Source organism: Netta rufina, assembly GCF_964035555.1.
Source record: "Netta rufina genome assembly, chromosome: 10".
Lineage (NCBI taxonomy): Eukaryota > Metazoa > Chordata > Aves > Anseriformes > Anatidae > Netta > Netta rufina.
Window position 1 is genome coordinate 18,249,976 of NC_140133.1, and position 27,433 is coordinate 18,277,408.

The 27,433-nt window shown below is 41.6% G+C and overlaps 1 protein-coding gene across 1 annotated transcript in view; it reads right to left on the reverse strand.

Moving 5' to 3' along the window:
* Positions 1–12,393: 12,393 nt before the first annotated feature.
* The window catches only part of MDFIC2 (MyoD family inhibitor domain containing 2), a gene marked incomplete at both ends in the record, with an annotated part of 39,469 nt that continues 24,429 nt past the window's right edge, over positions 12,394–27,433 (reverse strand). The window contains 2 exons of the mRNA XM_084292460.1: positions 12,394–12,653; positions 16,287–16,508. Of these exons, the coding sequence (XP_084148586.1) occupies positions 12,394–12,653; positions 16,287–16,508 (482 nt within the window). The remainder of the gene's footprint in view (positions 12,654–16,286; positions 16,509–27,433) is intronic.

The window sequence follows — 27,433 nt, forward strand, 5'->3', positions numbered from 1 at the left end:
CTCGGTGTGAATGAGGATACAGCAAAGCTCATGTTTTCCATTGTTGAAATACTAGCATAAATCTTTCACTAATGCACTGCTGTCTTTTATTATAACAGTCACTGCGGCACAGAGAAGTACGTCAAATCTCTCCTTGTTGGTACAGTCAGTTGTTGGCATCGCCCTGACATGTTGTTTCTTCCCTTAAGATGGCTTTGTAAAGGGACTAAAATGAGTTGCTCAGCCTCTGGCAGCACCTCCGCGTGTTTTGACAAATCTGAGGCTTTAATGTTGTGCGTAAGAAGGTTCAAAGCAGGGGGGAAACCGAGTCCCGGTGATGGGTTTTGACAAAAGCCAGCCCTGCGTCAGCAGCCACGGGGCGGTGGCGAGGGACTAGGGCAGGCACATGGGATGGTGCTGGAGCACGGGATGGTGCTGGAGCATCCGTGAGCACGGACATCCTTGCTTCAGCACGTGGGTGCTGGCCTGCGGGAGGCCAGGAGAAGGCACAGATGTGTTTTAGGTTGAAATCTGGTGTCCGAAGGACGGCTTTGGGCTGACCTGGGAGTGCTTTGGGAGCCACCCTTCTGAGAGAGGCAAAGATGCCCTGATATGTAGGGACCTCTTTGTTCCGTGCTTCCCTGTCAGAACTGAGTGTTCTGGGTGTATTTGAAGAAGGGCTGAGTTTTATTCTTGAGGCTGGTTAAAAAATGGTAGTACAGAGAAATAAAACCACGCTGAAGTAAGGGGTTAATGACTGGCTGCCTGAACCCCAGAGCATCCTGTATCCCCCTGTCCGTGCCTTCTCCTGTATTTTTTTTGTGGTGGTGTTGCCTCAAACAGGCTTCCTGAGTGTCTGTGTGGCCCCTTGTGGCTTCTGAATGCTCCCCCAGCAGAAGAAATGACTCTTGCATGATGAAAAGCTTCCCCTTGTCTCCCAGCAGTGCAGGAGCTGGGGCTGCCCTGCTGCTGGGGCTCTCCCTGGGGCTCTCCCTGGGGCTCCTGGTGCAGGATGCTCCCAGGATGCCTGCCCCAGCCAGGACACGAGCTTTTCTCTGCTGCTTAAAAGGGCTGGGCTTAAAACTGCCTCTTTCTCTCTCTGCAACAGGCAAATTGAGCTCCTTACAGAGAAGCAAAGTGCATAGCCTAAGCCAGCTAACCCCTTGGTTCATTTTCTCTCCAGTCTTTGTTCTTTCTGGGCAAGAAATAAAAATACTTCTCTGGTAAAAGGTTCCTCTTTGTACCTGTAAGGCCCTCCTCCTACATTCCAGATTGGGAAAAAATGCTCCTCCTGAAGGCACAGCCTCACGCTAGGTCTGGGGCACGGCTGGTCTCACAGCTCCCTGCGGGGCGGTGTGGGCAGCAGTGCCAACCGCTGCAGAGCTGAAGTCATCTCCAGCAGGAGGACAGCTCGAGTCTTGTATTTTCCTTTCTGTCTGCTTCTTGGCTTCCAAACCATGCAGTTTAGAAGTGGGTGTCCCCTCAGTGCCCTAGAGAGCTGGGTAAAGGACATACTGATGGTTTTTTGGATGGGGAAATTGAGGCAGGGCACTTGGGTGGGACAGCAGGGCTGCAAAAAGGCTCTGGGACAGGCCCAGAATTAAACTGTGTCTCAGACAAAAGTTTTTCCACCAGGGGTACCAGGCAGCCTGATCTCTGAGCAGACGTTTCTAAGGTACCACAGCTCCTCAGGAGCACGGGCTCAGCCCCAGCCCTTCCCCAAGGCTCCCAGCAGGACAGACGTCCCCGCTTCCCGGGGCTGCTGCGGGGTGACTTTCTGATGCCCGTTGCAAAAGATTAAAAAGCGTTTGGCATCGGTGCAAATAAGCAGAAAGTGTTTGGCAAAGCTCCCTGGCATTTTTTTTTAACTTTTTTTTTTTTTTTTTCCCCATTCTGCACAAGATGTTTTACAGCCTTTGTGAGCCTGTGTGGATGCTTGTTTCTGGCACGTGGTGTGCTGGAGGCTGCGGGCTGTTGCTGAAGCCTCGGGAGTGCAGCTGGCCTTTAAACCCTGCTTTATAGGAAGGAAATTCTCCGGTCCCGCTGGAGAGGGGAACAAGCTTGTGACACTTGGTGGAAATAGAGCAGGTTTAGTTTGGTCGAAGGGTGAGGGCTTCCAAGGAAACACGAGATTTTTAACAGTGTTCCAAAGTCCAGGCAAGTCCAAAAACGTTCAGTCCAATAGTCTTGCTTTCCCAGGCTAATTTTATGAGGAGGCCCTAAGATGTGAATGAGGAGTGATCTTGTTCAGCCTGAAAAATAAAATTAACACCAGTATGAAAAGGACTGAAGCCCAGAGGACAGCGAGCATCTCATTCTTTTTTTTACTGAAGGATGCAAAGGCTCCACTTGGGATGTGCCTGAAGTCCATGTTGAATAATGTATTTCGTACTTGCCTATGAAAAGAAAGTCAACCAAGATCCCTCTGGATGGAGTCAAGCCCTTTTTAGTGCAATAAAGGAGAACAGGAACATTATTATTATTTTTTTTTCCCCTCCTCTTCCTTCTTTCTTAGGACTTTTTGCCCTGTACTAGGTCTTTTCCCCTAAAATCTGCCATGTCTGTCCCTTTTAGGTAGGGAACTCCATCCCTCGCAGGTCAGCCTATCACCCTTTTTTTTCCCTTGTGGTTTCAGTGCTCAGCACCATGACAGTCCTTGCTTCCTTGCTCAAAGTTAACCAAAAACTGAACCCCACTAGCCAGGAGCAAGATGGAGCTGTACCACTGCCCTTCTTAAAACCAGCAGTCAAGTTTGTCTTTTTTACCAGCAAATTTGGGATTCTTTGGAGTCTGCTTGGTATGTGCCTTATATGTATTTTAATCCCCTCCCTTCCTCTTTCTCTCTCCAGCCCTGCACCAGCTCACCCTCAGGCTGTCAGCATCTCCAGTACAGCACCACCAGGGTTTCAGAGGCGTTGTCAGGAGCAGCGAGTGACAAAATCTGGGGAACCTGGGTTGTGATGGATGTCTGTGGTGTTTGCCAGCAGCGGCTGCTGTAGGTAACCCAGGGCACTGATATTTGTGCCACTTAAGAGTTGATTTCCTAGGTGTGGCTGTTTAGAGCCCGGTCCTCCCTCTAAGTCAGATATTCTACAACACAACAGACTTCAGCAACTTCATTGCTATATATAAAGTTTTTTCCTCAAACCTTTTTCGAACTAAGTCCTGTCTCCTCCCTGGGAAGCATCTGCTTCCCATTGCCAAATTCTTCTGCGTTCCTGTCCCCTTGGTTGTGTTTTCTCTGAATCCTTTAAAAAATGTGCATTTTGGCTGTGCGGTCATGCCAAGGAGTGTGAGAGTTTGCACATTTCGAGCAGGGATTGGCCCGTCTCGAATTGGTGCATCCAGAGAACCTGTCACAAGTTCCTTGAAGCACTTCTGCCTTCTGTTGTGCTGGCACCGAGCTGACGGGCGCTCATTTTGCATGTCTCGGCTCTGCGCTTGGCTGCTGAGGATATTTGCAAGGCTGGATATTTCTGGTTCTACTCCACAGAAGCCTTAAATGGAGTATTTGCTGTGCCCTGCCTTACAAAAAGAAGCCTAGTAATAAAAGTTTGAAGGCTCCTGTTCAAAACCCTTATGTCAGACCTGCCTGGGTGGTGGTACGTCTCTGTTTGCTGAAGGAGTTTCTGAATTCCTTGGCTGTCACCACGCTCACTTAGCTCCCCTGCAGCTCTCCTTGCTTTACCTTACCAATGGGTTTCATAGGGCTTATTAGTGCCATTTCTTCCTATATACTGTTCAAGACATTTTTCATGTGCAGATTCAAAGATTTGAAAGTGGCTTGCAAGGGATTTCAGGCTGTCTGCAGTTCTGCAGGGCTGTGCTGGTGCCGCTCCCTATGCCCTGAACCTCTCCATAGGGCCAAGAGCACAAAGCAGGTTAGAAGCACAGAGAGTGAGCAGGTCCCTCTCTGTGAAGTGATGTCTTTGGAGCCTTGATAGCTCCATTTCTGCTCAGGCTCTGGGGACTCTTCCATCAGGTGGTGGCAGAAGGAGCCCACGCTGACCGATGAGCAAACACCAGCAGCTGCAGATCGCTATCGTGCAGAGCAAGCCACATCCCTTGAGGTTACCAAACTAGAAGTGACAGCATATGGATGCAGGTCTATCACCTGTCTCATCTGTCAGTGGTGACTTAATTATCTGGCACCTGGGCTCCTCTCGTTGCCCAAACAGAAATAGGAGGAAGGAATGACTGATTTAAAACCTCCTCTCTCCAAGTAGATGTTGATCTTGTGTTGCCAGATAATTTTAATGGTGTCTTCTGACCTTAAGAGGGATGAATCTAAGTTAAATATCAGGCATTTGGATCTCAGCAAAGTCCAGATTTCCAAGATGAAGAAATACAAATAGTTAGAAAGGCGACGCTGTGCCTTCTCTGGATGGCTGAACAAGTGCCATTAGCGCTTGAGCGTATTCCCAACTAGATATAAAAGGAATCAGGAGTGTTAAGGAAAAACAGAGTAAAGTGAATGCCTATTACAGCTGTCGCAATAGGAAAGTTGCAACATTTGCTTGTAGGAAAAGATGCAGAAGCACACAGAGTACCTGTTAGTGAGAGCGAAGCCAGACTTGGGCAGGATTTCAAGTGTTGCAGACACAATCCTGAAGGCTATATACAGAGCAGCGTGACTTTTCCATGATGTTGGTTAAGAAGACGTGCCATTGCAAATTTTTTTTTAAAGGCTTCTTAAATTTTCTTGGGTCTTTATGGAGTAGACACCTCTTAGGAGTGTTGAGTGCGCCAGGGGATTGGACCTAGGAAACAGAGTCCTTGGCTGCATTATAAACACGTCTCATCCCTGGGGTCCCCTTGATACAGGTCAGATTCCTAGCAGAGGATATAAAGTTCTCCAGGGAGAAATCCACCCTTGGTCCCTTAGTCCTGATTTCTTGTTTGCAGACTGTACAGTCTTGTATTTCTCCCTTTCTGTCTTTAAAATTAGGAGCTCCTCTGGGTCAGACGTAGTCTCCTCCCATGCCTATAAAACACTGGTCTTGACACAGCTGTTACACACAAAGCTAGGGGTTTTTATTCCACCAGGGATTCTGAAGTTTGGCGAAAAAATACTGCTTGAGATAGACCTTAGAAATTGAAAGAGCTCGTATAGAAGGATGGTCAGAGAAAACTTATTCCGGAAAAAAAGGAAGGTTTCTATTCTAGTTCTTATTTTACATTTGAATGCAATGGCACAGATGGTTGACCTGAATCCCAAGGACTTCCAGGCTCCCAGGAAAGTGACTGGGTTGTTCTTGTTTCTGTGGGCTGCCAAAGCCCTGCAGCGCTTTCCAGGGAAACATTCGGTTCCCAACACTTTCTTGCCTGTGATGCTGTAAGGTCAATTTAAGCAAATGATCGTTCTGTCATGACCAACCATTTTATTGGAAAATTTCTGCTCTACTTTAGCTCTGATAATTATACAGCTTCTAAAAGTATTAACAAATAATGCTGATCTGGCTTTGTCTTATGAAGGTTTTTATCACAATTAATCTTTGCCCACTCTCCATCATTTCTTGCTTCTTGGAACACAGAGGCATTGCTATAAATAGTCTTGAGTATAAATATGGATTTCTACGTACACACACACTCAAGTGCACAAATTGATATTTTATCATATCATACTGTACTGTGTCATATAACTTAATATAGTATTGCATATCTGCAATGAGAAGACACATTTTTCTGGCCTGATTAGTCAGTCAAAGTGAAGCATCAAAGGTTAATTTCTCTCTGTCTGAAATGTGCACAAAGTTAGATCTAGCTTTACTGTGCCACGATAAACTTTGCATAGTATATCTTGCATAAAGGTAAAATACATTTTCCATGACTCAAACCTTTGTGGATCGGTGCTGTGCTAAGGGCAATTAGATTTAACATCCCTGGAAGCTCCAAAGGCATTTTAAAGGACTTGCTCTTTTGTTCCAGCTCTAGTGCTCAGAGAGACTGAGACATTTTTGGAATGGGTTTTGATGGACTTATATGAAAATTTATATGACTAAGAATTGGATTTGTTCCTCTGGAATATTATGGATTATTTTTATGTTGGAATTACATAAGTGTGCAGAGCTGCATGCAGTTGGCTTAACGTAGCTAAAAATATATCTTTTGATTTCCATTTGGAAAGGTAGCTGGATTTTTCCAGCTTCCCCTCTCAGTGATGACTTTATGGTGTGTATGGGTTACAAAATATAGGAAACTCTGAAATGCGTAGTAAAATCAAGGGATTGAAAATGGATCAATATTTGATTATATATTTGAGAAGGCGAATGTTGATGCATGTCCTTTTCCACTCCTGATTCTGAACAGCATTGAAATCCCTTACAAATGAGACTTATTTCAGAGAGTCCACCTGGAAGTAAACGAGGAAAGGAGTGGGCAGTGGTGTGGAAGAAGAAAGCTCCAGGAGCTGGGGCAAAGGCCCACCTGTGCTTGTCCTCCTTGCGCTCTGCAGCTCATTTGCCTCTGATGCAGTAGAAGCCACAAAGATGACTTGGAAAGAAACCTGCTCCAGGGAGCAATTGGAGAGCACAACCTGTAACAACTGTTATCAGTGACCTTACCAAAAGAAATGCCATATCTCTCTGTTTCTGAATTCTTTACTTGTCACTGTCTGTATACAGTAAAGTCTGCTGGACACTGTACTAGCCAAAATCATTATTTGGAGAGAGATTTTTCCAGCTACATTTTTTAAGGAAAATTCTCTTGAAATCCAGGGCAAGCTCTTCTATTCCAAAAGAGAACAGATCAGAAAACCTGGGCCTTTCATTTTAAATGATTGTCTCTGTTATTCAATGCCAACTTTCAGCACATTTTCTTTGTCCTCAAAGATGTGGTACAACATCCCCAAAGTTTTTAGGATCTGAAACAGGGGGTCTGTGGGCAGCTCTGCTGTTTCCTGAGCAGGCGCGTCTGTGTGTGCAATGACTGTACCAAGCGGTAAGGCGTATTGACACTTTGAGGAAATGAACGATACAAATACACCGAAATAAAGATGAAGAAAGGTCTTCCTGTATATTAGTTTCACACTTGTTACTTAGCTAGAACAAGTACAGCATAAAACTGAGGAGCTAGCAGGATGCTTCTATCAGGTTTTTGAATGTTGTGTAAGCCACCACATTTTACAGCATAAAGCAGAAACTCTACTTTGTTTTGCTGCTGCTTTCCCCATCCTGTGTGTTTTCTAAAATGGACATGTCACTTTGGCTGTATAATCTTATCATATTTAGATTTGATTTAAATCCTGTCTTTTCTCAGCTGTGCTTGCTAATGGAATCACTCATGCTTTTTATACAGTTGATCTAATAATATTTTCTTCACTGCTCTCTGGCATTATTTTCTACTTCATAGAAATCATGGCAAAACTGGCCATATAAATTGAGTCTGCATCTTAATGATATTGATGGTGATTTTCCTGTGCACTTGTACAAGGTATAGTTTTTTTTTTCTTTCTCTTTTACCATGGTCATTTTAATATACTTTGGCACGAGGACATGACTGACTGTTTCAGTTGCAAGGTTCTCTGACAAGGAAGCAGGCTTCTCCAATATTACTTTGTCACTTAAACTGCTTTGCTCAGGCAGGCCATCAACAGAGTGTCTATGAGAGATATGTTATTTTATTTATTTTATTTTATTCAGGATACTCGTGTGGCCTGTGAACTGGTTAGAAGTCTACAGTCTTCTGAAATCCAAGGTGTGTGGTGGCTCTCCACAGGAAAGCCCTACAAAATCGTAACTGTGGCTTTCAACACTTTCTGCCTTTCAACATTTTCTTGGATTTCGGATGGGGATTCCTGAATAAATACTTTATATTTAGTGCTGATAGTTTTCTCTTAGCTCTCTTCCACACCTAAAAAGGGGACAAATTATATCCTGACAGCCACTTCCTCTGCTTCGCTTCCTGCTCCTGCACCCTCCATGACATGGCAGGGGCGGGAGGGAGAGGTATGCTGGGTATGACCCTTAAAGGTGACTTTTCTCCTGGTTTTAAGGGGAATCTGAGGTGCCAGCGGGTACCTCAGGGGAGCAAGGCCCTTTATGGAGGCAGTAGGTGCAGTTCAGCATTGCTCTTTCTGTTGTGCCTCAGCTCTGACCATGGAAGAGCTAGCACTTGGGACAGAAAGTACTGCGTTTACGTTCAGGCCTTGGCATTTTTCCTAAGGGTACCAATTATAATGGTGTTTTTTGTGAGATGGGCACACATCCATTATGAGTTGGCTTGCACCCACCAACTCATTTCGCACAGGCCACAGAACACACATCAGATGGTGACGATTCCTGTTCGCGTGCAACGCGAAGGAAATCTAGATTGTTACCGGCAGAATATTGAATTCCGTATAATCTGCTCTGCAATTATATGAGGTATGCAAAGAGAAAGTACAGTTTTTCAATAACCTGCCTTTTTTCATATTTTTAACCACAGGAATGATAGACTATTAATCATGATTAATACTCAGTTTCTGTGAGTTATGGTAGAGCAGTGCCTGGTGGTCCCAGTCTGTGTGGTAACCTGATTTTCTTGCATAATGGGAAACTTACCTTGCATTTAAGAGAGTTAAAATACAGCTTGACATAGGTGAAAATTACAGCAGTGCAAAAGGCAGATTGGAACCACCCATTTCATGTAATTAAAAGATAAATTTAATAGTTACACATTCTTAGTCAAACAGTATTGAAAGTTTTCAATATATACAGGCATAACAATAGGTGAAATATGATTGCAGGCATCTTACTTGCTCCCATATTTTGCTTTCTTCCTGAGAAACAATGTTTTCTAGAGCTCTGCTGTAGCATGCAGCCTGAATCTCTTAAGCAGCGCTGGAGTTAAGGAAATAGTCATTGTTGTCTTGACATTTGGAAGAGTTTGGTTATTCTGGTTGTGACTGCTGAAGAGAATATGAATGATCAAAATGCTCTAGGAAGTAGAGGAAAGTCAAAAGAGATAACATGATCTGCTCCGTTCCTTTATTCGGAGAACTACGCAGCCTAATCTTTGTTTACCCAATATCTAAGGGACTCCTACTGTGCATGGAGAGTAAGGCACCAGAACTACAAGTGGCAGGGCTCATGTTCAGTTGGAGAATTGCATTTCCTTTAAGATAACTTCTCTTTTACCTTTGAGAAGCCCCCTGAAGCCTTTTGATCGTGTCCTCTGTGTGCTGAGTGCAGTACAACATTTAGCAAATGACAATTTCTGCTGTAAAGAATTTGCATCCAAATCAGTATTGTGTCCTGTGAGCACACAGAAAAGAGATGGACGTTTTCCTTTAAAGGATGAGATTGGTGAGACATTTCCACGAGGAGATCCTTAGAGAGCATCCTATGGTCCCTTCCTGTAGAAGGTAGCAATATAGCTCCTCGTTATTATCTCCGTCTCTCTCTTCCCCCAACCAATCTGTCAGCTCATTTATGGTGCTGAGGAGAGGCGTCGTGTCGGAGCGATGTTCCCGTTTGCAAAATGGTAACGTTTATTTGTTGTTCTGAGGAGCCGGTTTCACACACTGCAGAGCTGACATCTCTCTGGGAGCACAGCTGAGTCCAACATGTTCAGAACAGCCATCCACCCGAACGCCTCCTACTCGCATGCTCAGGCCTTTCTCCACAGTAAATAAAAAATGCAGAGAGAGCCTTGAATTGTTCCTTGATATTGATATTTGTGTTTAACTGGAATGTCTACCCATGTTGTTATCTGATAAATGGGTATTTCTCTGGCCGAGGAAGTCAGTTTAATATAGGAATAGGGTGGCTCTCCAAACAGGAAATCCAGTTTCTGGAATGCTTAATGGAAAAAAAATCTGACTTTCAAACAGTGTATTGAGTGGTCCCTGTGTCATGAAAGTATAACAGTACAATTAGCAGTTTTACAGAAAACAAAGTCATCATGAGCAGCTGCTTCTCCTCTGCTACATGAAATAAGGTATGAAAACTATTAAATATGGAAAAAAAATATTAACACATTTTTCAAGATTTCGTTGCTTATACAGAAGGCCACTGAAAATCTACTTCCTAAAACAGGAAACTGAGCAATGTGTCTTTGTATACTTTAGTCAAGAAGATATTGCTGTACTGTTTAAAACACCCCTATTCATGACATCAGCAGTTTTTAATATTTTTCACAGTGTAATTCAATTCATATTGTTGGGACATCCTGTCTAGCCATGGCTATGGTCATGTCCATTGTAAATCTGTCTTTGACCTTACCCATGCCCTATAATAGACATGACCTCAGTTTGCCAACCTATGGATTACAACATAAAGTTTTTTTGATAATGATTACTATGAAAACAGTCGAAGAGAACTGCTTGCCTCTCAGGCTCCTTCCAGCCCTTGCACCTATGAAATCCCACTTTTTGGATGGCAGCATCAACAGCAAGTATTGTGTGCATCACTGCTGTGCGTATTGGTACTCCTCTCAGAAATTATATGTGGGGCAAGATTTCTCCTTTTCTGACTCTTAAATGGTTTTGGTCAATGTCTGTAGTCACACGTGTCTGCTTGCCAACTTGTCAAAGATGACCTGTGGCAGCAAGATGTGGACTGATCCAAGCCTGTGACCAACTCCCAGTATGTTGCCCTGACAATTTAGTCATGGTATGGCCAGGTTTAAGATCAAAAACACGTGGGAGAATACAAGCTGAAGCGTTAAAAATCAGCATTGCTCAGCCCAGGGTGCACAAATTCAGAGCCTCGCAGATGGTGGTGGTGAGCACTTTCTGTGTTTGGGTCCCATCGCATCTGGCAGGCTGGCACAGGTATGACAATTAAGCACTAATGACTTTGTTCCTTCAGGTGACTACAACTCACGAAGGGATGTTGCAATTAGAAGAAGCAAAGCTATCCTACTCCCCACCAATATCCTGGAAGGAGTACAGAAACAAGGTATGCTAGGCTGTTTGCTGCGCTTCTAAGGTTTGTTGTCCTCAAAGCCACCTCATTTTTTATTTATTATATATATATATAAAAAAGTGTTTAATCTGCTAAGAGGTCACTAAGCTTTGTAAGATATCTGACAAAGATCGTTAGCGTTTCTACCTCCTTCTTACTTCCAATTTTCTGAAAGCATGAATTTCCAGAAGGGGGTGGGAGGATGGAAATTCACATGAGTCTTTGTTTCCATTCATTAAATATTTGTGTGTCAGGACTAGAGATTTGAGACTCGGATTATTAAACAAGTGGCTTCAATGATTTCAGCAAAGCTGAGTGTCCTGGCATCTTGTCCAGGATTCTTGTTTGGGATTCCCCAGGCAATTCTGCATTGAGATCAGTGGGGTTTTAGCGAGAACTTTTAGTGACTATACAAAGCAAACATGGTCTTTGGTGTTAGTCTATAAATATCTAATGTGAGCAAGCAACTCTGTATTTTCCTCTGTGCTTAATGCAATCATTCTGCACCCTGAGGCGGCTGAATTTACATGCTTTTGTTGTCATATGTGTAATGTGCAATATGTATTTCCTTTTTATTAATCAGACCTGCCATCAGAAAAGAGATAGAGAGAGTTTGAAAGCACAACCAGGATAGATACTGTCATTTTGTAATCTTTTGTGCGCAGGTGGAGATGCCTGTTTCCACTAGAGTAGATGGCAATATTCTGCTGCTTGCAGAATTCTTACAGATGAAAATCAGGCAAAGGAGTTACTGGCTATCCGTGGGGTAATTCTCCTCTGAAAGTGTGCAGTCAATTCCCATTTAGGCTAATTACACTTAAGGAGCCCTTTCCTATAACTAATGAACAATAGGCATAACCTGTTATTACATAACCATAGGCACACACATTAATACGCTGTCGAATTGCACTACCCTGTTAAAATGCTTCCTCTACAAAATTCACTGGAGATTTTTAGCGACATTTGCTGTAATTACAGCTAGCATGGTTTCTAATTCATTTAATTTTCTTTTCTACCTAAACTGAGCATATAAGTGTGTTTTAAGAGATTGAATAAATAAATTTTTAATTATAAAATGATGCTGTATCATACATTATTAATAATAACCAACAATGTGTAATACATGTTTATGTATGAATCCATTAGGAAGATGAACTAATATATATCAGTCCTAAAAGAATGTCCTAATTTGTCCTGTGTTTGTGAATGGGGAAAATCCATGTTTAAAGCAATTAGGGGTTTATAAAAGCATTGCATTGAAAGTGGATAAAGCATTGAGTACGCTTGGCACTTAGGAATTCTCTTGTTGTCTATGGCAAAGGAGGAGACCCTTTTTTGCCCTTTATTATTGTACAATCAGTATGGTACAGATATACAGACCTCCAGGGTGGGAGCAGCATGATGCACATAGTCCTGGTTGGCAAACACTCTGGTTATTTTTGTTATTAATAAAAAAAAAAAAATCTCCTTTGTACTCTGCCATTTTCCTTCCAGGCAATTTTCAGGAATTGTGTCTAATATTTTCCTATTAGCGATAGCAAACTTCAGAAATCTCCATGGCAAGTTCCAGGCATTCACCAGTCTCATGGCAGGACTCAAAAAGGCTGCAATCAATGTCACAGTCACAGTTGCAGTCGTTGTTGGAGTGGTCTTCGTTGGAAGTCTGGTAGTATCTATTGGATGGACAACAGGTATCTGTCAGCCAATGTTCACAGGTATCAGGCAGCATTATAAGAAAGTCCCAAAACTGGCAGAACAAGCAGGCCAGGATAAGTGTTGCGCATTCATCTAAGAAAAAGGAAAAGCAGCAAGACATAAGAAAAAGGGCCTGCTTGATTACCCACGTTTAGGCTACTGTGACTACGCAGAAATGAGATCAATGCTTTCATTTGATTCTATGGAAGTATTTCTTACGTTGTTTGTCCTGGGGGAAAAAATAGAGTGACATGAAAATAGTAAAATAATTTGGGTGAAAATGTTCTGGGGAGGTGAAGTGCAGAGGAGCAAGTGTTCTTGAACTGTTTGGGCAATGAGACAAAAGTTTGGAAAATAGTATCAGCTAGGACGTCTGTGTGGAGACAGCGAGTATTCCCCAGACTCTGGCTGCCTATGGCAAAAACTTTCTGTTCTGTTCTATTCATTCCTCTCAAAAATCAATTAATTACTACCCACAGTTCAAACAACAGCATCTGGGGAATGTGCCTCGGAGTGCAGCAGGGCTCTGAGCAGGTGTGAGATTCTGACTGTGTGAATCTCGTTGGAGCGCAAAGACCCAAACCTTTCAAATTTTTTTCCCTCCTTGTTTTTTGGAAAAGAAAAATGCCTTCAACAATATGAATGTCTTTTCATTGGTTCTTTCAGGAAAGCATATGGTTATAACCGCATTCCTTGCCCTAGAATGACTAACTGTGAACTCATTCAACTGCATTGGTTCTGTTGTGGCATTTTCTGTCTCACGTAACATAAAGTTCACTGCCAGGAAGTTTCCAGAATTACGCTTTTTTTTTTTCTTTCTTTTTGAAGAAAGCTTTCTTGATAAAAAAAACAAAATTAAGAAATCATGCCAATGTCTTTATATTTATATACATGTATATATAAAGCAGCTATAGCAGGTAGCAAGAATGAATAACGTGATTGAACTTCTTTCTAAGTAGCATATCATCACCAATGTTATCAATTTTAATACTTATTTAAATATGTCAAGATCTATTTGAGTTCAGACAAGCACAACTAACTTCTAAGTCAGTTCTGTTGAATAAGAATGACTGGATTTTGGTGATACTTAGTAAATTCATGCTTATATTTTTTTCTAAGTAAATGAACTGAAATAATTATAAAATTGAAACATTTTATAAGGTGACACTGCTGCATTTAATTGTATGAAATTTACAGTGTAGAAAATGTAATCATTTTATCCAGTAGTCCATGGTGTAATTAAGACTATTCTTCTTAAGTATCTTATGTTTATGAAATTTCCTTCCTATACCTTTCCATTTTTTTTTCTCTCCAAAGATCTGTTTTCTAATAACATTTTTTTCCTGAATGCGTTAGCCATAATGGTGCTTATGTAATCTTAAGAGAATAGATACAATTCTTAGGACCTCATCCAGGAAAGGGAGCACACAAAAAGCACAAGATTTTAATAATAAAGTAATGTTTCAGCACAGAGTCTGTGATGTGCAGTAAAGATGCTTTTAAATTCCCATCAGAGCACACACCATGAACTGTGATAATGGATGTAACACATTTCAAAAAATCTGCATGTGTGAGGCTTTTTTTTGTCCTGTTTTAAGTGGGGTAATGTATATAAATAATAGATATTAGCAATTAAACATCCATTCCTATGCATTCATTTATATATTTGAAAATAAATTAGCCACAAACTGCATAAAAGGAGATGCAATCTCCTGTTTTCTCCTCTGTTTTCCCTGCTGTTTGCGAAAAGGCATTATTGAATTTATCTCGGTGAGAACAATGACCTCAGCTCTCGTTCTCTACATTAGTAGATTAATTACCACAAAAGAAGAACTTCTAATAATTTTGCTAGCCTGCCTCATCTCTAAATTTTCCTGTTCTTGTCTGGTGACTGTCAGTTCACTCTCTGCTCAGACAGATGAAGCTCTGTATGAGCCTGGTCCAAAGTTCACTCGTGCCACTGGGGTCACCCCAGCGAGGCCTATGAGCTTTGGATCTGCTCCCCTCTCAGCAAGTCCACGATTTCTTCAGCTATTGCTCTGCTTTCAGAGGTTCTCCATGCATCAGCGAGCAAGATTTAGCCTTGTGTGTGTGAAATAAGCAGTAACTTGTCAGAGTAGAGTGAGCAGAGTATGCAGTGACAATCACAAATCTGGCTTCCTTTGGTTCTCTTGGCTTCCATCCAGCCCTTAACATTATTAATTGAGCACAGCTTGTTTTTTTGTTAATTTCCTTCACTTTTAGCTTTCTAAGGAGTACAAAATCTGTTATTTGCATCACATGGTACTCACCTGTGTGCGATTGAGGGGCTTGATCCAATAGTCAGTAAACTTAGAAAATAGTGTCTGGACTAGGGGATGAGTCCCTTAAATGGAATAAATACTTCATGGCCTTAATTGAAATTAAATGCATTCTAATAGATGTACCAGAGACATTCCTTTTATTATGGGATCAGTGTTACAATAGAGGCGGTAATGGTTCCTTGAAAGCATTGCAGTTTATTGTGATGATCTGTATTTAGAAGTTCTTAATTTGGGGATCATTAATATGAAATGCATGATAGAACCCAACTCTACTTTATATAAGATACTAAGCCATTATTGCAAAAGGCATACGTAAGAAACAAAAAAATGATTCACAGAAGCACTTTTTCCCACACCCATGTGAATAACCAGGAATAGCTCCTCGGGTGCTGGTACTCAGCATAATTTCACTAAAATCAGGGTTGGTACAGCATTTACATGACCAGGAGTCATGGCCCATGGTCTGTAATGGGCACAACCAGTTCTCTTCCTTTTCTCTTGGTTAGGCTATTGTCTATGAAAGTCTAATAAAAAATAATGCAAACATTCTGCTCCTTTACTTGTGCTCTTTTGCAATAAAAAGGCTCAGCTTCCTTTCTGAAAAGGTAACAATGATTAATATTCCCAGAGCAAATTGCTTTAGCAATATGTAGTGTTCATGTGGAAAAAAAATGCACTTGAGCTACTGGGGCTCTGCTGCAGTTCTGGTTTGTAGGTACCTTTCATAATGCTTTGTTTTCAAGTATGTTTTTTCAAAATGCAGACCATACTGAGCTAACCCAAAGTCCTGTCCACATATATCCACCTTGCTCAGTCATCAGAAACAGTTTTCTACAGAATCATGGCAGAGCTTGAAGAGATCTCCTCATTTTGACCAACTACGTGAGTTTTGCAGCGTAGGCAGTAGACTAGAGATTTAGGAGAGATTTGGTGGTGGACCAGCAGAATGGCAGGGTTGGATGTAATGGTCCGTACAACTGCATATGTAAAAAGTCCTTATAGGACATGTCCAGCCCACAAAACACACCATCTGTTCATCAACCACAGCAGCTGCTGCAATAGCAAAAGCAATAGCCCCTGCTGTTGGGAAGAAGTAGGCCCATGTTTGACACTTTAAACTGATATTGACATTAGTAGCTCCGTGCAAACACTGCTTACAAAGGTACAAAAGCTCCATTGCACAACAGCTCCATAGGCTCTAAGTTCTTCTGTGAATTTAGTATCACTGACAATTTAAGATAATAATCTACAGATTCTCATGTATCATAAAATGTGTCTACAAGGCAACTTGGTACTGCTTTTGACTATGGTCTTGAATCTCCTATTCAGCATGTAAGCATTTATTTCAAGTTAGGTACACATAGTGCTCTTGAAATGGATGTTTAGAAATGAGCTTAAATGCAATGTGTGTTATCAAACATACCATCGCTGTCTCTCTGACGTACTGATGCATCATCTTCGATGTAGGTGAACTCTCTGCATTTCTCCAGGGAAGCAATGGATGATCTGCTCGCGTTTGACAATTTCTTCTCATTTTTGGTTTCCTTTGATGAAGCATCTGCGATGCTGAATTCTGCGACAGTACTCATAACAATACTTCTCACAGGCTTTTCATCTGCATGCTTTTCATTTATAAGCTGGTTATCTGGTGGGATTAAGAGAAAAAAGACTTGTTTGTGATACTAAGGCAAAGATCTGAAGGAATAACGTATGCAGAATTTCCAAGCCTACAGGTGTTTACTTCCGAGGCCTAACCCTATTTATCTGACAATTTCAGTCTCTTTGGAGAAGTTTATTCATAGAACAAGTATTTATATATTTGCACCCCTAATTTTCTGTTAAACCCAGGGGGTTTATAGGCTAGGGTGACTACTCAGTTCCATTGGGCGGGTTCAGGTGAGGTAGGAGAACAGAACTATCGGCTCAGTTGAAATCCATTTGGAGTGTGATCTCCCAGTTGCAATTTGTGACATGCAAGAAAGCCAAAACAATTATTTTTCAACAGCAGCTCGTTTCCCTAAATTTACAGCCAGCGTTGTGTGTGTAGGTGGTACCTAGATGCAGATGTACCAGCTTGCCATGGTTCGTAGTCTTGTTGCAAAGCAAGCCAGATGGTCTCTCTTTAACATCCTGATTCGTTATTTCGTAATTTCTTCCCCACTTGTGTTGTTGGCCTGGAAGTCAACTAGAAGATGGGATCCTCCACATGCTGTCAGTGTGCCAGAGAGGCAGCTCTAAAATGAGAGGGAGAGCTTACTTTTAAGCCTCAACTAGGGGAAAGGTTAAGAAGAGTTCTGAGCTCAATTTGCTCTTGAAGAACTTCTCAGGAACAGATAAACATGGGTAGATAAACAGTTTCATTTATTCTCCAAAGTGATCAAGAGGCCAAGAAACACAGTCATTCTTTCTACTGCTGGGATGATAAAACCTCGTCAGTTCTTATCTACAGCTGATTAACTCCTGCACCTCACATCAAGCACAGCCTCACTTTTTATCTTACTTAAATCTTGTGATACTCTTGCTCTTAAGCTATATACAGGAAATCAATCTTTACAAACACCTCAGTTTTGCAAACATTGCTTTCTGACGGGAGCAGTGAGTGCTCAAAAGCAGCTGGTCTGTGTTCTGCTGCAAGGAGCTAGAAGAGAGATCCTGCATCTCTCTTGTTTTTCAGATACCTTTGACACCTGCTGTATATTAAAGAAAAGCCAATAAAAGATTGATAGAGTGTGAAATTGCAGTTGTGTCCACTTGTAGCCAAAAGGAGGATATTTGGATGGGATGAGTGGATTGCAAAGTAAGTGAAATTCTGCCTAGTGGGGGGAAGCAGTTTGAGTATAACTGGTATCTGTAGAGAGTCTAGTGGAGGCAACCCAGGTGGTGATGGGTCTGGAGTACCTGATGTAAGAGAATAAGCTGAGGGAGCTGGACTTGTTTGACCTGGAGAAGAGAAGGCAGAGGTCAGTGCTAGATACTGTTTTCTTCTTCTGGAAAGCACTGGAACAGGCCCTGGTGAAGCTGGAAATTATGCTCAAGCAGGCAAGTCCCCAGCAACCTGCTCTTACTGCAGTTAGCCCTGGTTTGAGGAAGAGTCCAGATGAGATGACTTCCAGAGGTCCCTTCCAATCATAATTTTTCTATGGTTCCACTTACAGAATGAGCGAACAGTTTGTTTAAACTATTATCCATAGTCAGACTTCATGCTATTTTAGATCATCTTCATGTGGTGAAATTTCTAGAAGTGAAAAAACTGGGTGAAGGTTAGCGGAGTAATACCATTGAAGAGGATGAGAGAAAATAGTAAGCTATTATTTTCATTTAAAGTCATTGTCATAAGAATGTTTGTTGGCAGGTGTTTGGCTGGGTTGTTAACTTCTAGGAATGACAAGGTCTGATGTGAAGGAAACAGTTTCCCCTGTCCTGCAGAGTTTATGGGGTGGCCTTAGGGAAGGGGTGACTGGTGGGATAGAAAGAAAGAGAAGTAAGACAGTGGTGGCACAGAAAGGAGTCTTGGAAACCTACAGCTGTCAGGTTTTGTGAGTGTTACAAGGATGGAATGCCCCAGGTGAGGCTTGGGAAGGGCAGGAGAGGCAGTGGCTCCTCTGGGTGGGAGGCAGCAGTGCAAAGGCTGTAGGTTGCACATTTGCATGTAAAAAAACAGTGTCCTGGACAAAGCACATCTGTGATTTTGCTTGGCTATAAAAATTTGGCAATGGCTTTTCCCTTAGAGTAAGTAAATATAGCTTTTTTTTTTTTTTTCCTCTCTGACTTCTTGTCTAGACTCTTAAACCAAAAATGTGAAAATTCATGAGTTTTGGATGTATTTACTTATAGGTACAGTAACCACTATTTTCCAGCATTTATAAATCAATGACATATCACAATTTTCCCTGTGCTTTCATTCAATAACACGACATCTCCAGGAAAGGCTGTGCTAATTGAAGTAGCAGGGATCTGGAGGAAGCAGTGTCCTGCTCGTGCATCGGTTTTATTGGATAATAATTGATTTGTGGGTCCAAAAGGCACGTGCCCCACCTGGTATTCAGGTGCCAATCTTACAAATGGATCTTGCTTGTCCATGCTGAGAGCCATACATGGGCTGAGCAGACGAATACACACAGGTCGGATTGAAAGGTCTGTGGAAGAATGGCATTTTCTATCATTTCCCCCTTTCAAAATTGGCCCTAAAGTCGAATCTGGATATATTTTAAATTGCAATATATCTGTTCAGTTTCCCATTTTTGCCACAATACAATGGTCCACAGAAAGCATTTAAGCATTCAACAAATGAGACTGAAAAAAATCAGACGGAAGTAATCAGTAAATGCCAGACTAACATTTACTGTATCCACCGACTTCTACTATTCATGCTTCGAGTCAATTTTTATTCTTGAAGTGCTGTTGAAGAGAAATCAAAACCAGAAATAGAAAGGCATAGACATAACCTGAATTTTTCAATACAGCACCATCAAACAAAAGGGTAACAAAAGCTGTCATTCAAGGACTCTTCTGTTTGTTAAAGCATACTACATCTTTGAAAATACAGTGCATTTTAGTGTCAGACTCTTAGTTTGAAAAGCTCCCTTTAAGTAATGTTATACTTGTCTTGTACAGCTAGATCAAGTCTTCACGCAATCACCGTAACAAGCAACTTGCTATGACAAGCGAGATCCTTGCTTCCAGAAAACAGTGCGAGAGAGGCTAAAGCAGTGTACAATTATAGGTCTCCATTTCATTTTTATGCAATTACCTTCAGTTCAGCTGTTGGTCCATCTACATTATGTCTTTTATCAATTTAATGTTTGCACAAAGTGTCTAAAGAAATAAAGATTATGCTAGACCAGCATAAAAAAAAAAGTGGTTAGCATTTTTTTTTTCTATTTTATAGTTTGTTGCTGCATGGAACAGTAATAGGTTGTGGGATTGGAACAAATAAGTGGAGCCAAATAGGCTTTAAATATATATTATGTACAACTGATTATTTATGATTACTTTTAAATGAGAATGCAGGAGAATTAAATTACAATTAGAGATGGGCAGGAGGTCAGACTTTGTTACTGTCTTCTAATAGCCTGTGTCCACAGTTTCACATGCCCACAAAGACCTGCTTTTAACATGCAGAAATCATCCACTGAACTTAATTAGAAGGGGAAAAATAGGTAATTGTGATGAAAAAAGCTGAGACTATTCAGCATTAGTAAGACTGTTAGAGGTAGGCAGAGGTAAACACCCTTAGTGTACCATTTTTAGTGTTTTCTGGAGTAGCAACTTTCTTCCTTAGCTGGGGAAGTTGGAGCTTGCCTTGACTGTTGTTGCAGAGCACTGGGATTGCTTTCCTATGTTTCCCGTGTAAAGACGTAAAGACAGAGATGGAAATTTCATGTGAGTATAGAGACTTTTTTTTCTTTTTTTTTTTTTTTTAAGCGAGGTGAATTCAAGACAGTAGTGTCTTGAATTGGATTGCAGCCAGGTAATGCTGTAGGAGGGCAGTTGCCTCTGAGAGAGAAGGAAAGGGAAGGAACTGATCTATCGCCCTGTGTAGGACTCGTACACATCTTGCAGCAAAGGACGTGTGTGTCTGTGGCTCTACTCGCCACTGACATTTGTTCCCAGGCTGCTCTGGCTATGGCCCCTTGCCTTGCGCTCCTGTGGCAAAGAGTCCCGAGGTTTAATGGTGAATTCTGTGGGAAACTCTGGCAGTTTAGGACGTGTAACTTCTTAATTTCACCTTAAGGCATCTTCATGTATCAGTGCAGAGAAAGCACCAAAGGAACGCGGGGCTGATCTCCCTGCCATTCCTTATCCCACGTACTGCTGTCACTGCCTGTCTATTTAATATCTCGCGTGCTCATCACTCGAAGAGCTGAGTGCCATGTCCGTTCAGTCCTGAGATGGAACCGGGAGAGCTACATCAGACCTGATGGGTGATAACTTGTAAGCTTAAAGGCTTGAACTGAACTCACTTGGTTTGAAAAGACTCATAGCAAAATAAAACCCGAGCCCCAGGTTTGGATGGGTGTTTTTAAAAGAAAAAAAAAAAAAAAGAGAAAGAAAAAAAAAAAAGAAAGAAACTTTTGGTAACCAGTCTAAAGGACACTATTTGTTCTTTAAGTAATAATAAATTATAATTTACAGCAGTGGGAATGCACACATAGTGCAATAGGTGCGCAGGGACAGCAGCTTACCTGGGCAGTTCTCGGTGCTCAGCGTCACCCTGGGGAGCACTGGGAGAGTCAGGGAGCTGGTGCAGCTGTCTTGGTGGAAAAACAACACAACAGTACAGAGGCACACTGTAAATAAACATGGTTCAGCACACAAATCACCACCAGCCATTGAAAGTAAGTAATCTACTTTAAAAGTTGTTGCTCTGGGGAGAAATAGAGGCAAGCATGCGTCCTTGGGAGGGGAGGTTACAGTGGAACGTACGCTTTTTTGATATCTATGCCTTGCTTTGATAAAATAACCCAAAAGAAAAATTGATAAGAGAGAGAGTTTTAGCTGAGGAGATGGGACAGAGGATCACTGTCAGGAGCAGAAGTTCCCATTTGGAGTAGGTACAGAAAGTTTTGGGGCTGGACATTTTGCAATGAACTGTGAGGCATCATCCATGCCCAAGCACCCCAGAAACCTTAAATAAAGTTCCCAAATGGTCAGCAAAGGAAGGGAGAGGAAAATGCACCTCCAAACACAAGCCTCCACGGCTTAGCTGTCTTGCACAAGATGCCCAAGGCCCTCCTGTGGGTGCTGAGCTACGTTTGCCACCTGCACAGGGCTTGGAGGATTAAATCCCACTTCCTTCTCCCTCCTGGGATCAGATAGGCAAAGTGGGATGGGGTGGTTTATTTTTGCTATAGGGAAACAGGAAATGGTACACAAGGCTACAAATATATACTGGGCTTCATGTGGCATCACGAACTTGTGCAAGTGCTTCTCTTCTGATTTACGATGATGGACTGGTAATTCACAGAAGCTTTGGGTTTACCTTTTAAATTTTTTTTCTTTTGCAGTACCAAAGCTAATGGTGCAATCCCCGAAGGGGGCATTTTATCAATAGTGAATTTTTGACCTCATTGCATACGTTTTAACTTCATGAATTAGTGACCCAGCTGACTGTAAAGCCTTCGATAGGCTTATTATAAATCTATCACAGGACTAGCAAAAAATTTTGGCCCAGATCCTAAACTCTGACGGGCATGTGTTGATGGACTGCATACCGAGCACTTCCACTAATATTTCTTGCTAATTATACCATATATTAAAAAAAAATGAATGAAGCCAATGTTTATATGCGGCTTTAACTGCTTTTGATATAGGAAAGCAACACAATCCCTAATAAATTTTCACCTTCAACATTTCTATTCATTATAATTTTTACCATGATGAATGAAGTTAGAACGGGAGAGGGAGGGGGTTCATCTTGAAATCTGTTCAGTGAATGACTGAATTCACTTCCCTTCCCTGACTCGCGTTGAGGAAGGAGGGAACAGATGGACACAGGAAGAAGAGGGAGGCGAGCATGGAATGAAGGAGATGGGCGAGGAACAGATGGAATCGGGGGAAAGCTAAGGGAAGAGTCAGGAAGGATGGAAGGAAAGTTTTCCATTTGATCTTGAGCTGAAGTGAAGATCTGCATGTACCTTGGGGCAGCTACATATTGCTTTGGGATGCATCCTTTTTTCCCTCAGTGGCACTTGCTCCTCAATGTCCTGAGAGCTGAGCCAGCAGTCCAGGAGATTCACAGGACTGTACCCTACATTTTCTTAAGGAGACAGCTGCTGCAGGTGGGCATCACTGCTGTCAAGCCCCCTTGGCAATGGCAGAGGAGAAATGAATGCAAACCCAGTGCCCAAAGTGAGTTGGGAAGTGGAAGTCTCTTAGGCATCCCAGCCAGACCAGGAATTGGAGCTTATGATTTTGAAGAGGTATCCTGCACCCTGTTTGCTGCTAGATGGCCAAAATATTCAAAATGATTTATGATTTTATTTGCTTAAAATAAGACATACGAGATGGCCTGATTTTCGGAATATGCTGAGCATCTGCGCTTTGAGGTGTATTGAATTATATAGTCCAAATCACTAGTAAGTCCTGGAAAATCTTGAGTATATTCTTAATTCTATTAAATTGCCTGCACTGGTTCTGGCTTTGCTAGCTGAAAAATGGAAGAGGTGAAAGTTAAATATTGGCCATGTGTGTCATTCCCTTTGAAGAAAATGGGAGCCATGTGCACTCACCTAACAGCAAAGTTTGGCCCCAACTATGATTTCACAGCTGGGCCCTAACTTCAGGAATGCCAAAGCACTAAATGATTCAATTGGAGTAATCTGATCAATGCTGTATTTTTGCTCTGAATTTAAATTGCACACACAGCAAGAGCAGAGTTAGTTTTCTTCTCACTCAAAATCACTTTTCTCTGCAGAATTGATAACATAAACATGAAGTTTTGCTCTCGTCACACAAATAAGTGAAATGGAAGAAAACGTATGTCAAGTAAAATGCACAACATTACGTCCTTTTTACTTTTTGGAGGCTGTTTAAGAAAATGGCTTCATTAATTTTGACTGAATAAAAGGTTCCTTTAAGGGATTTCAATAGGTGACATGAAAAATGTTAATATGAATGATCAAGACAATGGAGGTTAAAACTGTTTTGAAAATATGTTTCTTTTATGGATCTCAGCTGTTGGAAGAGTTACAGAATAAATATACGGTAGTGCTGACATTCGGTGCTGTTTCATCTTAGCAAAAGAGTTTTTAATAAAGAAAATTCTTTTCAAGGAATGCTTTCTGCAGCCAGTCTTCAAAAAGAGGTTTTCCCCCCTCCTAGTTTAATAAAATTAAAGTAATTTATGTCATATTGATATGTCGATATGTTTTTCAATAAACTTTTTAACAGAGATTTAAAAAAAAAAATTCTCTTCACTTTAAAAATTATAATTATATGTCTTCCTCCCACTTTGAAAATGGCACAAGGTGCTCATTTGCAGAGCTCTACTGTTCAAATCTTCACTGAGAATAGAAATGTCATGACTCAGTTAACAATGCTTTATTATTCACATTGATCTTTTTTTATAGTGTTCTTTATCTCAAAAACATTGTAAATCAGATATCTTCCTCCCACTCTTTTGTTCATTTGCAAATTTTTATTATTCTAGTTTAAAAAAGCAATGGAGTGTCAAGAGTCAGTGTATATTGTTTATGCTCTTTTTTGCTTTAAAATTACTTTTAACTATTAAAAAGTGAGGGTGTACAGCTGGGGGGGAGGGGGCTGGGGTGGATTTAAAGATGCTTAAAAAAGAATTGAAAGGATCAGTGTGAATTGTTGTAACGGACTTTGCAAAAAAAAAAAGGGGGGGACCAAAAAATACGAAAAGGTTTTTATGTGCAAATTGAAAAGTGCCTGTTGCATCAGACATCATCATCTGCATTAGACACCAGACATAATTCATGCTCACAACGAACATAATAGCAGAACTCACAGGTGCTTTTGTGCTTTTGTGCAAACCATCACAGGATGGTTTGCAGGTGCCTGCCCAGAGCCCCGCGCTCTTTGCGCTCTGCGTCAGAGCTTGGTGCCAGGCCCTCCAGAGCCCTCAGTTGATATGCCCTGGATTATCACTGGATTTTCACAGGAACTTCACAGCTTTGGTATGAATTTCAGCAGAAATGTAACCTCAGCAGGTTGTGCGGGGCAGGGTGTGGGATACAGCCATCCTCCGGGAGAGTTGTGCCAGAGCCCCCAGGGTTTCTTTCTATACCAGATCTTCCAATTCTGCTTCAGACACTGTTTTCCTTCCTACCAAATTTTGCTTCGCATCTCTATTCATGTCCTGGTTGTTGGGAATGTATATAAAAATTCCTTATAGTAATTGAGGCTCTGCCAGTGAGCAGCCAGACCCTGTGGTGTTTCACATACACCTCTATGTGCTGAGGGAGCAGCAACTTCTAAAGCTGAATTTAAGCCCCAGATTACCCTTTTGTTTCTTCTGGGTGGTGTGGCATATTATTGCAAAACTTTTGTAAAGAGAAATAAAGTCTCTGTTCTATATTATCTTTTTTTTTTTTTTTTTTTTTTTTTTTTTGTTCTTATTACAAATGATTTTTTTCCACCTAACACTCTCTGCAATTAAATTTGGAAAGAACTTTAATTTTTTGGTTTTATTTTTTGTAAGCTCTTTCTAATGAGAAGCGGAAATCTTAGAGGCAACTCCAGGCAGAATTTGTGAACTTGAAAAGACAGTGCGGTGACTTTCTTTAATGTCCCATGGTCTTTGTCACCCGTGTCACTTCCTGAATGACGCTGAAGTTATTTGCCTGGAGTTTATTCCCAAAGCAGGTGTTATACAGAGCTATGGTCACAAAGATATCCTCACAGCATTAATGCCAGAGGAGCTCTGAGGCTGTCAGCATGCTGGTGGGGGTAAATGCCATCAAAGCAGCATGTTTTCTTAAAATACACCCAGAGAGTTTAAGCACTGTCAAAAAGAGCTGCAAATCACTGAAGATGCAGCATTTAATATAGAAGGGTCTTTAAAGCTCTGCTCTTGGTAAATTGGCATGTGATAGTATATAACTATAAAAAAACATGCCTTCTAATAAGTTATAAAAACTTTTCTTTTTTCTTTAAATACAATGATGAGTGGCAATCTGTGAGAGTCATGTCTTCTAGACTTTCATAGCAAAAACTCTGATTTACATGGTAACTGCTCTGCTCCCAGCATTAAATACACTCATCTCATTTTGCAGTGGAAGGATGTTTTTAAAACTGCAGCCTACCACTAATCCTGAATAGTGTAGGAGAGACCAGTGAAATTCAAGATGTCTCTCCCTGTGTATATTAACTTGTTTGGAACAAAATAGTGTTCTTGGAAACCATGAATCTTATGGCAGAAGAAAGTTTCCTTCATGACTGTGCTCCAAAGGTTTCCGAACAGCTGCTTGATCATTTGGGTGCATGAAATATTAGGTTCAGCCTGGTCACGAGCAAGCACTTAATTTCTTCTCACCATGGCACCTTCACTGTGGTCATTTCTGCCTGGCTTTGTAATATTGGCAAGTGCAATGCTAGCACAATGTCTTCATTGTACAGGCTTTCAGAGGAGAGCTGCAGAGTTCCTGAAATCTCAGTGAAATGCCAAACTCTCCCTACCACCAGCTGTTTGTCCGGTTTTATAAGAAACTGTACTCCCAAGGAGTTTTGTTAGTGCCTGATGTGAGCGGTGGCCACTGGGCCATGCACAAGGACCAAAGGGTTGGCTGGGCAACCTGCAGGGCACTGAGCTTGCCAAAGGCCGATGGGCAGCATCGCTCAGCTGCCTGACACGGGGCGGGTGAGAGCACCCACTGGAGTTGCTAATCTCCCTCCTCAGTGCTTCCTCACATCAAAAGTCTCACAGGTGGACAACCCCTTCTAAACAAGGAGGTCACAGCGCAGGCCCTGAGAGGAAAAACTGGGTGTAAATGAGATGGAAGAGATGTCACCGCTCTAACTCTGAGATTAGGCAAAATCTAACACCCATTAATCCTTCAGAGCAGGGCCTCTAGTTTGTTCTTTTTTTTTTTTTTTTTCCAGTCTATTCCGTATTCAAAGCAAGTACATTTTTTTTCTGTCACTATACCACTATTGTTAACAACTATAAATGTATTAAAAACACAGGGGCATTTTAGTATGTGTATTGTGCATAAGAAATATTGTTACATGACAAGCTCCAATTGGCAAGTGAAAAGAGGTTTTATTGAAGGAAATAGCAGTAGCAAACAGTGAACTATGCAGAATAATGGTAATTGTTCCTTTAACATTGGCAGCGCACGTTCACTTAATATGACTGCTCCTCTGTCTCTGCCTCATCCAGACCCAGAGGACCTGTTAGACAAGCAGGCAGCCACCTCTCTCTGGGATCAAGCTGTCAATGCAAACTTGCTTTCTTTCTATTTCTCAGAGCTAAGCTATACCCCCAGAGCTCCTGAAGCTTTTCCTGAGTGAAAGCTTTAAAAAAGCTCCATTCTAAATTACATCACACGAGCTGTTCTCTTCAGACTGACAGAACAAAAGCAGGGCGGAAAAGCCAAAAGTACCATCTGAATGACTTCTGAGTGGCACAGAATGATTTGCCTCCTCATATTTTATCAGGCCAGACTAACGTTGTCTTGACCTTGCCCACCAAAGCCCCAGCAGTGTCCTCTAATGACCAGAGAAAGTTTGCATAGTGTGTGTGTATGCAGCACAAAGAAATGTCGAGCTGTTGGGTGTAGGCCTTTTGCTTGCATCAGCAGTCTTGGACACCACTGTACTCTAAACTGTGTAGGCTTAGCCAACTGCATGGCACTTCTATGATTGTTCTGCTGTTTTGTGGTAAATGTTGAAATATTTCCTTAACTCATCTTAATAAAAATAATCTTGTTCTAAAATGAGCTTAAATCTGAAATGCAGCATGTCAATGTTAAGGCAAACAATACTTTGTTCGTATTCCCCATGGAATTAGGATAACCGAGCTCATCTTCTTACATGAAAAGGGCCACTTCAGTAGTTATGTTTACGTGGTACCATATATCGTGGGCAGAAGTAGCTGAGGAG